The following is a 14815-nucleotide window of genomic DNA, read 5'->3' as shown; positions in this document are numbered from 1 at the left end:
ACTCCTGAAAATGTAAACGCTGTCACATACTGGGGAACACTGCATATCATTGGGTCGTTATCTTTAAAAGAACGCATGATATTATTAGCATGATACAAATGTCGGTAGATATTAGCTTAAAAATGTTAATTATCGGTATCTGCAGATATAGAAGTCTATGTGTTATTTACAACTGATATATTGGCTTTATATACCGACAGTGCGGACAAACAGATTTGTTTGAACCAACAGACTTATGTCAGCTAAGGTCTTTTTCTTTGTTCATCCCTACACCTTTGGCTTTCAAAAGTGTTCTGATAATTCAATTTGTTTTCTTAGTTCATTAATTCTATATCTGTATTGACTAAAATTAATTTCCAAATATTGGCATATTGGGTATTTAGGTATCGGGAAAATCAAAAATTGCACATCCCTTTTTCTCAAAGTGTAAGAGAGTCAGAGTAAAACACTGTATTTGACAGAATAAGCACTTTGAAACTGTCTCCTAATTCTAAGTCATGGTTTCAGACCACAATGACCACAGAACAGACATGTACCGAACGAATACATTTAGAACGAAGTTTACATACAGACAGAAAACAAGAGCGCAACTCACTGTCACACTGTCCTGGCAACCACACAACCACAGCAAAATAAGATAAAAATAGAAATATCCGTGCAAGGTTTCTTGATTGGGTATGGCATTTTTTTTACTTATATAAAGTACCCTTGATGTAGTCTGTGTGTGTTATTTTTAGTTGTTTAGTGTACAACTGAAAATACTGCTTTCTCTAGAATGAACTAAATATAGTTTTGGAAATATACTGACTGGTTACAGATAGTGCTGCATGATTTGGTAATAATGTGTGATTGTGAATACATATTAAAGAAAATTATGAGAGTTTTGAAGTGTGCATTCCTAACTTTAAAACATGCAGATATTTAGTAGCATTAAAAAATGCAAAATTTTAACAGTACTGCTTTTAAAATGACTTAATAATTTCCAAAAAATAAAAGTTTATTCCTTTTATGAAAATAAAGGTACTTCTGCAAAGCGCAACAGTGATACTATTGTAAACTGAAAGGCCTTTCTGTAGGTGTTTTTGTAAATGTCTTGTATTTTATTATGTAATTGTACAGCATGACACTGCAATAGTGATTTGATTAGATTAATTGTGTAGCACCAGTTACAGGTAACAATTGTTCACTTGTTTAATTTTTATGTTGAAGTTTGACACCATGTTTGAATGGTGACTAAATATGGAACTTAAAGGTGCAGTGTGTAATTATAGCCTAGTAGCATTTAGCTGAACAAACTTGGTAAAATAAAACAAAACATTTCTAAGACAGTCTATCTAAATAAGTATTTAGTCATCTAAATTCAAAAATAGCTATTTTGAAAAAAAACCCCAACTCAGAATAAACCTTTAATTCATACATAGGGAGGGTCCCCTCCATGGATGCCGCCATCTTGGATTTTTACATGTTCCCATGGTGACATAGAGGAAAAAAGGATAAATAAAGTTATTGTATTGTGTTATATTGTATTCACATTACAGATACACGTTAAATTCAACTGGTTGCCACAGTTTCCAGCAGAGAAATGCAATCTAGAACCCACTTCTAGATGTTGATATTCAGTTTTACACACTGCACCTTTAAGGCTTTAATATGGCACATTTCATGACGTTCTTAATAGAGACACGTGATATTATTGACATTATAAAAAAAGCAAAAAAAATAGATAAAAATATAGTCTTCCGTATCCACAGATATAAAATTTTGCCAAAATTTGCAACCAATATATCAGCTGTAAATATTAGCCGTATGCACCAGTAAGTTTGAAGTGTTTTAGCCAGGACCAGCAGACCTATATCAGTCTTTTTCTTTGTTCATCCTCATTTGTAAACTCTCTAGTGTGTTTAAAGGGCTGAAGTTTTAGGTCTGAACCACATTTATATAATCCAGTATGGTGAATCTCTCACTCTTGATGACTCAGGAGGAAGAACAAGCTTGATATGGACTTGCTTACTTGTTTAGAGGATCAAATACATGATAGATAAGAGAGGAATCTTATTTGTCTGCTGTTTAGCCTTACAGGTATTCAGCTAAAGGATCTATGGATCCAGTCAGAGCAGTTTTAGGGAAGTAGAGGCCTAAACTGCCGACCTCCATGACCTTACAATGAAGCTTTCACTACCTGTACCAGAGTTGAACCTTTCATGGCTGCATCCAGTCGGAGACTTTTATGGTGTTGTCAAGATAAAGAGACATTCCTGAAAAGTCCCTCATCCACAGCCCTTAGAGAAAAATCTCTCTGCTCTTTTCAGATTAAAGGCCTGTCTACAGCTGCCACATTTAGCGCTGCTCTTTTTCAGTACAAAACCAATTTAAGTCCAGTATTTTAAGCACTCAGTTCCCTAAGCTGGAACTACAGGCCAATGAATGTAAATGTGTTCAGAACAGCATTCAAAAAGGAGAAAAACAAATTCATTTTTTTCAGGGTTTCTGCAGAGCCTATAAAAGTCTCAAAGAGTCTTAAATTGAACTTTTGATATTTTTAGGCCATAAAAAGTCTTGAAATGTCATCAGACCTGCCTCAGCTTTATTTTTTCATCCTCATTCCTTAAACCTTGAGGTTTGTTCAAAGGACTGAAGTATGATCTACAGATTCTTTATTTTTTTACATTCAAGAAAAATGTGCTTTTTGTGTCAGTCAAGCACCTTGTCAGGATTGTCACCCTACATTTAAGCTATTGTTTGATCATGCAGATTAACCTTAATTGTGAAGTATATACTGAATGAAAAGGGGTGACGTTTTTATTTAGAACACCGTTTTGCTCAGTTTCTGTCAGCAGGTTGTAACAGCTAATTCGGCTATTAAAATGGCACACAGGGATTGGTGTAACTCTTAAGACCTTTGCACACTGAGTCCATTCTTTTTTCATCTGAAATGTCCGCACATGTAAAATATCTTATGCTGCACGAATCAATTGCATGCAGATTCATGGATGAACTCATTGCTTTTCTTTTTCAAGGAGTGAAAGAGCCACATAACTATCTCCACTGCTTTATTTATTTATTTAGCAGTTTGAGACCATTTTTCTTTGTGAAGCAATTTTTTAGCAATAAATAGAAAAAACGCTTTAAACCCTGCTGTGCAAGGTTTGAGTGTGTGACATTTTTATTGAATCACAGATCCAAAGGAAGCAATCGTAAGTAACAGACTTATTGTGAAAAGACCTTCAATATAAAAACATATTTTATATATGATGTACATGTAACTCAAAGTTTAATGTCTGTTTCTATAACAATTATTGTCACAATAAGACTTACAGATACTGCCCTCCCTGTGTCCTTTACAATAAAAAAACAAAACAAAAAAACAAATGGTAGCAAAAAGTTTTGAAATATCAGCATGTCTGCTAAAATCTCACATTGTGCAGAAAGGGCTGAATGCTTTAGTTGTTGTTATAAACTTGTAAGCAAAGTCATAAGTGAGTAATCAGCAGGTTTTCCTCTAAACTGCAAATTGAAACAGAGATGGCTCAGCAACTAGTGAACCCTCTCAGCAGTTTGAATGTGGAGAACAGATGAGATGAGCATTAGTAAGCACTTAAGCATTTCCAGTAATCAGTGTCTAACTACACATGTGATCAGTAAGAATTTGATTAGTCATGACACAAATATCCGTCTATGGCACATAATTGTTCCATTTTATGAGGTCGCGTATTTTAGGATCACTAAATGCTTATAAACTGATTAGATATGGGACAAAGTCCTAATTTAATCCTTTAACTGATAACAACAGTTTTACTTTTCCTGTTTTATTTATTTGTTTTTTTTAGTGATTCTGACATTCTGTTCATATGCTTTACAAAATAATTAAGGTTGTGTGGTGACTGCTGCAAAGACAATGCAAAGTTCAAAACTTGTCAGTGATGTTTTTGTATTTGCAACGATTGTGTTAAATTCATACTTTTTGTTTTCCCCACAGATGTTCCTGCATGGCTGAAGAGTCTCCGTCTTCACAAGTACGCCGCTCTCTTCTCCACAATGACCTACGATGAGATGATGTCTCTCACTGAAGAGCAGCTAGAGGCACAGGTTCTTATACATGCTCACTCAAACACTCAAGCACAAATAGATCCAGGAACTTATAATCTCATTTAGAAAAAATACTTAAGATGATAATGTTTACCAGTTGGTTTTTATTACATCCACTGATTTTAAATTTATACAGAGATTAAGGTACTTTTTGTTTGCTTTTCAATACTTCAGTATCACATGTCAGCAGTTAAGCAAGTTATCTCTGAGAAATAGATGCTAGAATATGAATAAGAGCAGAACTGTACTGTATACGTCAGCTTCACTGCTCAATATGTGAAACACAGACCAAACTGGCCAGGATTGATGCCAGTTCTTACCATTTTTTACCCATTTGATTGTAATCGAGTAATTAAAGATTCATGGGTTATGGGTCTGTACTTTTCAGCTACCACTGTAGGCAGGATTGCAAACTCCGCAAGGTGAAAATAGATGTAAAAATGTCTTTATTGTCAAAGTGAAAACTGATTTTTACAAAGTAATGTCAATTAAATAAAAAAAAACTGTAAGGTAAAATAAGTGACTGCATAAATATTCACACCCTTCAAAGTAACTGGCCTAATTCAACAGAGGTCCAGCCAACTGGTGCTTGTAGTTTCACAACTAGTGGATTATGCTGGTTCCATGAACGTGTCTCAAGTGATTGTAGTGTAGACTGAAAGGTGCAGACACAGGTCCCAAGTTCAGTTAAATCCATCATCAAGAAATGGAAGGAATATGACACATGTATATCTGCCTAGTTTAGGCCATCCTCACAAACAAAATGAGCGTGCAATAAGGTGACTAGTGAGAGAGGCACCTATGACTACTCTGAAGGAGTTACAATCTTCAGCAGCTGAGATGGGAGAGACTGCGTACAACTGTTGCTTGGTTTCTTTACCAGTCAAAGCTTTATGGGAGAGCGGCAAAGAAAACAACACTGTGGAAGAAAAGTCCGTTTAAATCTGGACTAGAGTTCACCAAAAGGCATGTGGGAGACTCCATGGTCAAGTGGAAAAGTGTTCTTTGGTCTGATGAGGCCAAAATTGTGCTTTTTGGCCATTAGACAGGATGCTGTGTCAGGCACCAAACGCTGCACATCACCACAAACACACCATCCCCACTGTGAAGCATGGTGGTGGCAGTATCATGCTCTGGAGATGCTCCTGGCAGCCAGCCCTGGAAGGCTTGTAAAGGTAGAGGTTAAAATTAATGCGGCAAATAAGGGACCATCCTTGTGGAAAGTCTTACTCAGCCTGCAAACACTACAGCTTGAGAAAAGATTTATTTTCCAGCAAGACAATGACCCAAAGCATACAGCTACACAGAAATGGTTTAAAGACAACAAGGTGAATGTTCTGGAGTCAATGCCCAGACCTCAATCCAATAGAAAATCTGTTGCTGGACTTAAAAAGGGCTGTTCACAGCTGATCACTGTGCAGCCTGACAGAGCCTAAGCAGTTTTGCAGAAAAGAATAGTGTACAATTGCTGTTCGGATCACCAGGAAGCACACACTGTTATGACTCGTGTTTGTCTTTGTTTTGTATTTATTAAACTAAATGACCACAGGTCATAAACCTGAAATACAACAAAAGATAAAGATTACAATATTGTCCTTTTAACATATTGTGTTAAACAGTGAATATCCAAGCCTTTAAAGCCTTAGGTGTTATTACCTTTGACATTATCTCAATAATAACAAAGCTGACTCAAAGTAATATTTGACTACATTACCCAGAATGCTTAGTGTTAAGAGACCATGCGCAAACGGCTCTCTGCCGTCTGTCACCGGCAGTTGCTATGGACGCGGAGCTTGCGTTCATTTACCACATGTGTTGCTTACAAGATTCATAACACACAAGTGTAACACAACGCGATACTCTGCAATGGATTACAGGAACAAAATCACTCTTTACTAGACAACACTGCCGTTGTTACAGTAAGTTACCGAGTGTTCAACACAACTAGCATTATGCTAATGGCTAACGTCAACAACCCGAACTTATAAACTGTCCCCGGCTAATAATCATTAGCTGCAACTAACACAACACACAGTGGTAGATGTTAATGTGTACAAACGCTACACATGATATAAACAGTGTTAGTAATCTGAGTTAGCAGTTAGTTACATACCAACGGGCTGTGTGCTCCTGACGACGGTCCGAGTAAAAATAACAGATAACAGCACACTGCCAAACGTAATGTTTACCTGACGTAGCTGCGCATACATGTTACATTCACAGAACCAGAAAAAATAGGAAACATCTGGACACTTATAAAACTAAAGATAAAACTTGTTCCTATTTTAACTCAAAACAAATATCATTTAGTCCATTAACTCAAAAGTCTTAACAATTGCATTGTGCACAGAGATGACAGATGTGCAAGCCTGATTGAGACCTATCCACACAGCCAAAAGTGCATCTACTAAATACTGACTTGAAGGGGATAAATGTATATGCAGTCACTTATTTTACATTAAATATATTTATTTGACATTACTTTGTAGATATCTGTTTTTGTCTTTGACATTAAAGAGGTTTTTTGTCATAAAAGCCAAATTTGTTTTAACCTTTTATTGATTTATAAAATCAGAAAAAGGGTAAAACATCCCAGAGGGTGTCACTGTAAATACAGTAGCCATATTAAATATTAAACTGAAAAGAATTAAAATGGGAAGACATTGTGGAAGATCAGTGTTGTCTCATGTGCTTGTCCTGTAAGATGTTGAGGAGTCTATTCTGAAACAGGATGCAGCTAATTTTAACACCGGGAAGCTGAAGACTTCCTCCAGGTGCTGTTGACTATTTCTCTGTCTGACCCGACTTTATGCACAGTAACTCTGAGACGTGCTGAACAATAGGACCAATGGTTTGTCCTGTGTTTAAGGTGGGTTAGATAATTGTCAGTGACTTGATCTGGATGCATCTGAACTGGCGGTTTTAGTTCTTAATAATCCTGTTTACATATTGCATTAACATTCATGCTGGTTAATTGGATACCAGGTTGACTGAAGTTTTACATCTGAAATACATATTTAAATATTGAGGGTTTCAGATAAAATTAATTTGTAAACATTTGTACATCAGATATCTGCAAAAATACAATATTGTGAATCCGTACACAAAAAGATGTTCTGAGAGAGTCAGTGTTTCATGAAATGGGTTGTCTACAAACCTGAAATACTGCAGTGGTCCAATGAGCAAAAACTGGAATGGCAGTTTACATTTTATGTGTTTGTAATATTGTCTTAAAAATCCCAGAAGAAGGGACAAAACAGTCTGCTTGATTTGGTTTGTCTTCATTCTCCTTTTTTGTTTCACAGTAATGAACAGACCTCATTTTTATATCCTGGATAGTTTGAACTCTTGGTGTCATGTAAGCCCATGTTGGCTGGGCATATAATTGAACATATGACACAATAATAATAATAACAAAAACCCTTCAAACTTCACACCAGACCAGCATGGATGATCATCATTTGCAGTCTGAGCTAACAGATATCATATCATCTTCAGGATGTATTGGGGTGCCTACACACCTAGCATTGAGGATTACGACTTGGTAACTTAGTAGCTAGCACTAAAGGTGTAAACAGGGTCATGGAGACAAGACTTCAGTTGTTTAAAGATCTCCTGAAATACATTTTAACCCTGATTCTCTCAAAACAATTTGCCTTTGTTCAGAGTGAACCAGTAGGCCTCCTTTAATACTTGAAAGCATCTTCACTCCCTCTGTTTGTGCTCTGCCTATCTCTGTATCTTAAAGGAATGTTATCAGTCTGTAAGAACAGTATTTTCCTAAAGGAAAGTGATATGATGACAAACTGAGAACACAAAACTCTTCCCTCCAACAGAAAGTCACCAAAGGAGCAAGACACAAGATTGTTATCAGCATCATGAAGCTCAAAGAAAGGCAGAATCTGCTTCGCAGCCTAGAAAAGGTCAGTCACTGCAGAGCACATCTTCTTCTTCTCTTTACCTTTATACAAAAAATGTTCTCTTACAGGCTCTAATCTTGTTTTTTTATATATATTTATTTTTTAGTAATTAATGTCTGAGACTATAACCTTACACAGGACCCTACCTCTCATTTTCTGTGTTTATGAGAGAGTAATAAGAGCAGCCATTCTCAGACGGTGTCGTATGTCTAAGAAGGCATCTAAGAGAACACCTAATCCAGGAAGGAGAGTTTTGGGCTCTGAATATAAACCCATCAGTCTCCGCTTCCCCATGCCCCTCTATTCAGCCTTCAAAGCAATACAATGGCACTCAAGGGCACCCCACAGGAGGGACTTCTTGGGCCAGCTAAATTCAGACTTAACCTTTTCACCAACACTTCATTTTAAAATTTGTTCCCGCTGCATTTGTAGGGCTGGGGAAACCAGACCCCTGTTGCTTAGTATTTTGAGTTTACACAGACTAAGGTAGAGTGCTGCTCCAGGAGGAAGGAGGGGCTAATATGATGCATCCACATAGTAAAGGAACATCTGCACAATATGAAGATAATATGTCATTGGTGAACTTGTTGATCTGATGTTTGAAAATCATTGCATAAGTGCCCTCTCATATACATATATGGTTGATAGACTCAACAAAGTACCCCAAAAGCACAAAATTTGACAAAGTGCCCTCAATTAGGGCAAAGTGCCCTCTTATGACCTCTCAATGCAGAGAAAATTTTAACAAAGTGCCCTCTTAGCAGACAAAATTTAAAAACATGCCCTTTTTGGTGCTCTCTGCGTGGGCAAAATTTATAAAAGTTCCCTCACAAGTGCCACCTAAGAGCAGCAAGGCCTTGGTCAGTCTGTGTCCTGACAACTGACCTATGGCTAAGTCCCGCCCTCAAACACAATGAGCCAATCACATTGCGTATAGCCATTCCCATACACTCGGACATCCTCTGCTCGAATGTCCATTGAAATTCATTGCAGAAAGTCAATTTTCATTTGGTTTTATGAGGGGTTTTTTTAGATTGTAAGTTTAAAAACGGTCAAACGGTGTTCATGGGGTACATGCAACTTCGACCCAAGGTACCCTTAGAGGTTGGGAGATGGAGTGTATTTTTTACCCTTTCCTAAGCCACATCTCAACCGAGAAAAGTGTCTTCTTTGGAAAAAGTTGTGTGGTAGACCACAACATCAACTCAGTGTGAATGAAATTAACAAGGATGTCTACATCTGTTCTAAGGTAAGTCAGCATCATATTTGAGGCAACGTATTGTCACTTTGCTGAAAAGGAATATAGAGTTATCAACATCTCTAATGTTAGCTAATGTAAGCCTAATGTTAGCTCCTAGCTGCGTTGTTCATTACAGTATGTCACGTTGTTTGTTGGGAGTTTATTGGCCTATTTTGTTCTAGTTTTTGTACTTTGGTGATCGTACATCATTGTTAGCTGTTGTCCAAAGGGTTCTCGTTAAACTAACGTTAACTCCTGGAGCTTAGTTTCATTAACTTATCTGTAATAGCCGAGATCACAAAGGTTGCCAAACGTTATGCTGAATGATTCAGTGTAAATACTGTAGCACCAAAGTAATTGAGAGACACTCTTGGTGAAGATGGTAAAAATGCTGTTATATTTTTCTCATATTCTGAGCCAAAAACCTTAACTTCAGTGGCACTTTGATGCTGATCCTCTGTCTTGTTGTCTGAGATGGTGATGGCAACGAGATGCAGCTTATCACATTTGCACTGGGACCTGTAAATTTTGGCTTGTAACTGAAGCTTTTTATCAACCTTCTCAACAATAAAATGATTAATACATCCCTCCAGTGCGTAGTTAAGACCCTTTTGGGGACTTCTCGATGATATGTGATGTTTCCGTCTCCAAAAATCATTAATGGCCTCCTGTGAAATGTCTCCTACTGTGACACCTGCCATAGCACCTGTCACTGAATGTTCATTGTTTGTCTGAGTGAGTGGAGGGGGGCGTGGCCTAGCCATAGGTCAATTGACGCATGAGCAGGCTGAAAGTCTTCACATCTATGTGAATGAAGCAACTCAAAATTCATGTCTGTATTGGCTGAAAATCGCCAATATACTCCTGGCTTTAGAAGAATATGTAGAATTATAATGTATGAGAGAGAAAAATGACATGGACTAGGACATATACATCAAAAAAGCTTTAAATAATATATTAAACTGAAGCCAAAGTTTTACCTGCGTTATTCTCTGCACCTTCCTCCTAGAAACGATTTGTGAAAATAATCTAATTATGTGATTTTATGTGGTTTCTTTTTTCCCCGAGTATTGGGGCTGCAATTTAATATTCAGTTTTTTTGAAGTTTCTCATCTTATGCATTTTTGAACAAACGTATGCCATAAAGCATTCTATATTAAAACCAACACAGTATTAGATGGATTGAACTACAGCTGAACAATGTTGAAAAAAATATCTGATTGTGATTATTTTGGCTCGTATTGCAAATTTGAAATGAATCGCTGTATTGAAGAGAATGATATTTTTGATGTCATTCTCATTTTGAATAAGAAAAACATACTTAAATAAGGGAAGCAGGGTCTTTTTTACAAGCAATGCCACAGATATTACACATGAATGTTTGCATGATGTGTAGACCATAAGATCTCTGCTGTTAAAAACTTGTATCAATCTGGTATTTGACACATTTCTGGTTAAAGAAATATTGCACCTCCTGGGATTTCAAAATTGCAGAGGGAATTACTTTGATTTAATGTAAATTTGGATTAGCTGCTCAGCCTTTCTTCCTGCCTCTTCTTCACTCCCATCATTCACCTCCACCAGGATGTGTTGGAAGGCAGTAATCTACGCATCCCGCTGCAGGAACTCCACCAGATGATCATAACACCTATCAAAGCTTTCAATGGAGGAGAGGAGGCCACCCTGCAGCGCCCCCTTTTGAGTACTGAGGGTAAGAGTGCTGCGCCTGGCTCCCACCTGAGCAGCAGTAGTGGTGGTGGAGAGGCCGAGTCAGGCACAAGTGTCATCGCAGAGGGGGATCTACCCGGCCAGTTTACACGCGTCATGGGCAAAGGTTAGCCCCATGTACCAGCATTCAGGATTGTTTTCACTGACTTAGAGCTTTTTGTTTTGACTAAATGTCTTTTTCTCCTCCTCAGTCTGTACTCAGCTACTGGTGTCGAGGTCAGATGAGGACAATATCAGCTCTTACCTACAGCTCATCGACAAATGCCTTATCCATGAGGTACCTACTTCACAGACATTTAAGCATCATCATGTACTGATAACAGTCAAATTTCATGAATTAGAAAAAAGCAAAATGATTTTGAGGGCCAATTAATTGACTTACTCAAAGTGTCCAATGCTATTTTTGATATAAATTGGCTAAACTCTGTTTTTGCATGATTTTGATATCAAAGTTTTGGTAATAAAGAAGGAACACGAAATAGGTTTAAATCAAACCATTTTGGTTCAGGAAGTAAAAAAAAAAAACAAAAAAGTTCTCCATAGCAGGTATGATTATTGGCCATGATAACCATAACCATCCATGGCAGACCTACCATGAATGGTTATGGTTATCATGAAGCAGTGGTATATGCTGAATCTATCAACCTTGTCTTGAGAAAAACATAATGTATTTGTGATCCTGGGTAAAAGATCTACCATCTTAGTGAGTCCCGGTTATGTCTCTGATTGGTGCCTAGTGTTTTTACCATGTAAATTCCTACACCCTCCACAAGCGTTGGCTGTTATTGGTGATTATACATGCAACGTAACCTAAACTAACCTCAATTTTCAGTTTCTACGTAGTGAGAGTTTGTAGACGGGTAGTGATTTTCACTTGGCTAGATGTTTTGGTTTCTGTTTGTAGTACATTATAGTTGAGCTGTGCTGACAAATCACATATCTGCAGGGTTTACTGGATAGGTTGTATGCATATGGCATCACGTAGCAGTGGAGAACTCCCCTTGGGATGCAAGAAGAGATTTCTGCATAGTTACCCAAGATGGCTGCCTCTGTGTGTTGGTGCGCATTGTTACCCACGCCGATGAAATCGGCAGGGGGTTATGTAAAGGGTTACGTATCTTTGTTTCTTTGTTTGTATGTTTACAAGATAACTTGAGAACAGTAAGTCGGATCTTCACCAAACTTTCAGGGAATATTGGGATAGTGACAGGGAAGAATCGATTAGATTTTGGACTCGGACTTCGAATTTTGAACACTATAGTAATCAATGGGAGCATGAGTTCCTCAGTGGTGCTGCTTAGGCGTGGGTCTGCCGCCTCAGACGGCCATTCTAGTTTTGTCTTGTTTTGTACTTAATTGTTTTTTTTTTTGTCAGTCTAGCTCTTTAACCAGAGAAGAACTCACAAACATACGGGGCTACAACACAACTGGACTTATTTCCTCGTTTTTCTGATGAGTTATCTGACATTTAAGTCAAAGGTGTACTCACCTATGCCAGCGGATGCCAAAGGAGAGGGAAATGAGCTTGTGGGCTTGTGTGTCTCTGTCAGTGCAGACAATGCTCTACACTCCTGGGAATATTTCTCTCCATCATGTGCTCTCTGTGCAACAAGCTGGACAAAGTTCAGCTGCTGATGGGAAGAAACCATCGGCAGCAGGTGGGACTTGGATTTGGGGAGGCTTATGTCTGACCAGTGATCAGACTTTTAAAACAAGTGCACACCTGGTCTCATCATGCACGTTCACGTTTGCATAGAGATAAGAGTTGCCAAGAGACTCACTTCACTCCTGTTTTAATGTCTATCAAACTGCAGTGAGAAGATTCTGGTAGCTCAAGCCAAAAGAAAAGTCAGAATTTCTTTGTGGAGTCAACACTTTGTATAAACTGGCATGATGTTGTCTGATAAACATTAACGTGTCCCTCGCAGGGTTTAAATTATTGAGTCTTTTAAATCAGATTATTACCCAACACGTGTTTACTAAACAGTATTTCCCTGTTTTCTTTAAATGGATGATTATGACAGCCACTGAGGCAAAAGAGTTGGAACAAAACTCTGACAGAATCAGCACCTGCAAGACAAGGACAGATCCATGTTTGTACCCAACACATCTTGTAGCGTATTTAGGGGATATTATTCTGGTGTTTAATCAGGGCCCATCTGTTAAAAAGAAGGTTCTCTATCAGCTGACTTTTCTAGTAAACTTCCAGTTCTATTGCCCTTTTCACAGATGACTCTCTGTCGTCCTCATCTTCGTGCCTTTTCATTGATATATCTTTAAACAAGCCGTGGTGTTTCATAGCATACATTTTATGACCACTGCTGTAAGTTTTATGCTCATATTATACTGCATAAATCCAGTGTTGTAAACTGACACCTGCTCGTCCCAGGCGTAAAAAGTTACACCATGGCATGACATAAATAGAGCTTTATTCCAGCTGGTGCACAGGGTAGAACTTTGAGTCTGCCATGACTTTCATCTCTATGTTAGTCATAATGTTATGATCAGCTGGTGCACTCTGCTCCAAAGAGGACAATGTGATTTTGTGCATAGCTGTAAACCAATCCATCTCCTCTGCTTGAATTCATCATTGAGGACACTCTGGGTCCACACATAAACAGGCACACAAACAAATGCACTCCTAAATGACTCGGACTCCTTACACAATTCATAGCGCAAATGCCCACATTAGTAACTATGGGACTTACATTCACATGCCACAGTAGTAAGAAAAAGTATGAAACCCCAGACCTGCACAGCTCACATGGTGTGCACAAAATTCACCCAGTTCCATTTATAAGTGAAAGGGACACAACTAGCCTCTTAGCTCATTATAAGACTTCTTAAGACTCTTGTCTCCATTCATCTGACTAGACAACATTAGTTACCAGGAGGTCTGCAGGACTGAATAGGGTATGTGGAATTGTTTTTATGATAATTGCAGCGCACAGGTCCATTTAGTGCTTTGAAGTACTAACTTTCCTCCATTCCCATTCATTCTTAATGCCTGTCCCTCACTTCCTGGCCCCAAACAGACATTCACACGTCTTCAAAATCACGAGACTGTAAAGAACCTACTCTGGTCTTTGGTTGGCCTGGTTCCAGGATTAAAGATAAAATAAGATATTCCTTTATTATTCCCAGGGAAAAGTCCAAAAAGATTCTAAAGATTCTAAAAAGATTGATGTGAAATTGAGGATTTGATGAGCAAATTTACATGTAGAGCTACAGAAAAGCTAGCACAGTCACTGTTGAGCTCTGTCACCTCAATAAATATGGAGGTACATGCATAGTGTATGAAATATTTTTTTCATTTTCAAGCATAATTTGTGAAAAAATTATAAGCATATCAGATATAATTTGGTAAAATGCCCAACAAAACACATTCAATAAGTCACAGAGAATTTCTGAGTTCACAGTGCAGTACTTTCATCCAGGTCACCCTCTGTCTTCCTCTTGAGTTCAAGAAGAAATTTGGTTTGATTGTGCCATAGACTAAATTTGCTTTGTGCCTTGTTCGGTATCTCCCCTTAGAGCCACCTCACTGTGACAGAGGGATTTGTATTCATTTGTTGCTACACATTTTACCTGAAAATCCCGAGCCTTGCTGTTCGCCAGATATGCTTCATTTCATCCCTGATTCATACTGCCTGTTCTCCCCTCCCCCCTCCCTAACAGTCCTTCACTGAGACACAGAAGAAGAGGCTGTTGTCATGGAAACAACAGGTCCAGAGGCTGTTCCGGTCCATTCCAAGGAAAACCCTTCTCGACATAGCAGGATACCGACCACAGAGAAGGTACAGAGAGAAGCCTTCATTTTTGGCCTGAAATGTCTGTGAAT

General features: G+C 38.2%; 1 protein-coding gene across 5 annotated transcripts in view; it reads left to right on the top strand.

Moving 5' to 3' along the window:
• samd4a (sterile alpha motif domain containing 4A) overlaps positions 1–14815 on the top strand; it is a 101951-nt gene that overhangs the window by 60578 nt on the left and 26558 nt on the right. For all 5 annotated transcript variants that reach the window (XM_041809397.1, XM_041809155.1, XM_041809067.1 and 2 more), the window contains 5 exons: positions 3977–4086; positions 7923–8009; positions 10831–11080; positions 11166–11251; positions 14653–14771. In XM_041809397.1, the coding sequence (XP_041665331.1) occupies positions 3977–4086; positions 7923–8009; positions 10831–11080; positions 11166–11251; positions 14653–14771 (652 nt within the window). The remainder of the gene's footprint in view (positions 1–3976; positions 4087–7922; positions 8010–10830; positions 11081–11165; positions 11252–14652; positions 14772–14815) is intronic.

The sequence above is a fragment of the Cheilinus undulatus genome, linkage group 1, assembly GCF_018320785.1.
Source record: "Cheilinus undulatus linkage group 1, ASM1832078v1, whole genome shotgun sequence".
Lineage (NCBI taxonomy): Eukaryota > Metazoa > Chordata > Actinopteri > Labriformes > Labridae > Cheilinus > Cheilinus undulatus.
Note: the sequence above shows the minus strand (reverse complement) of the source record. Positions and strands in the feature narration are given on the sequence as shown.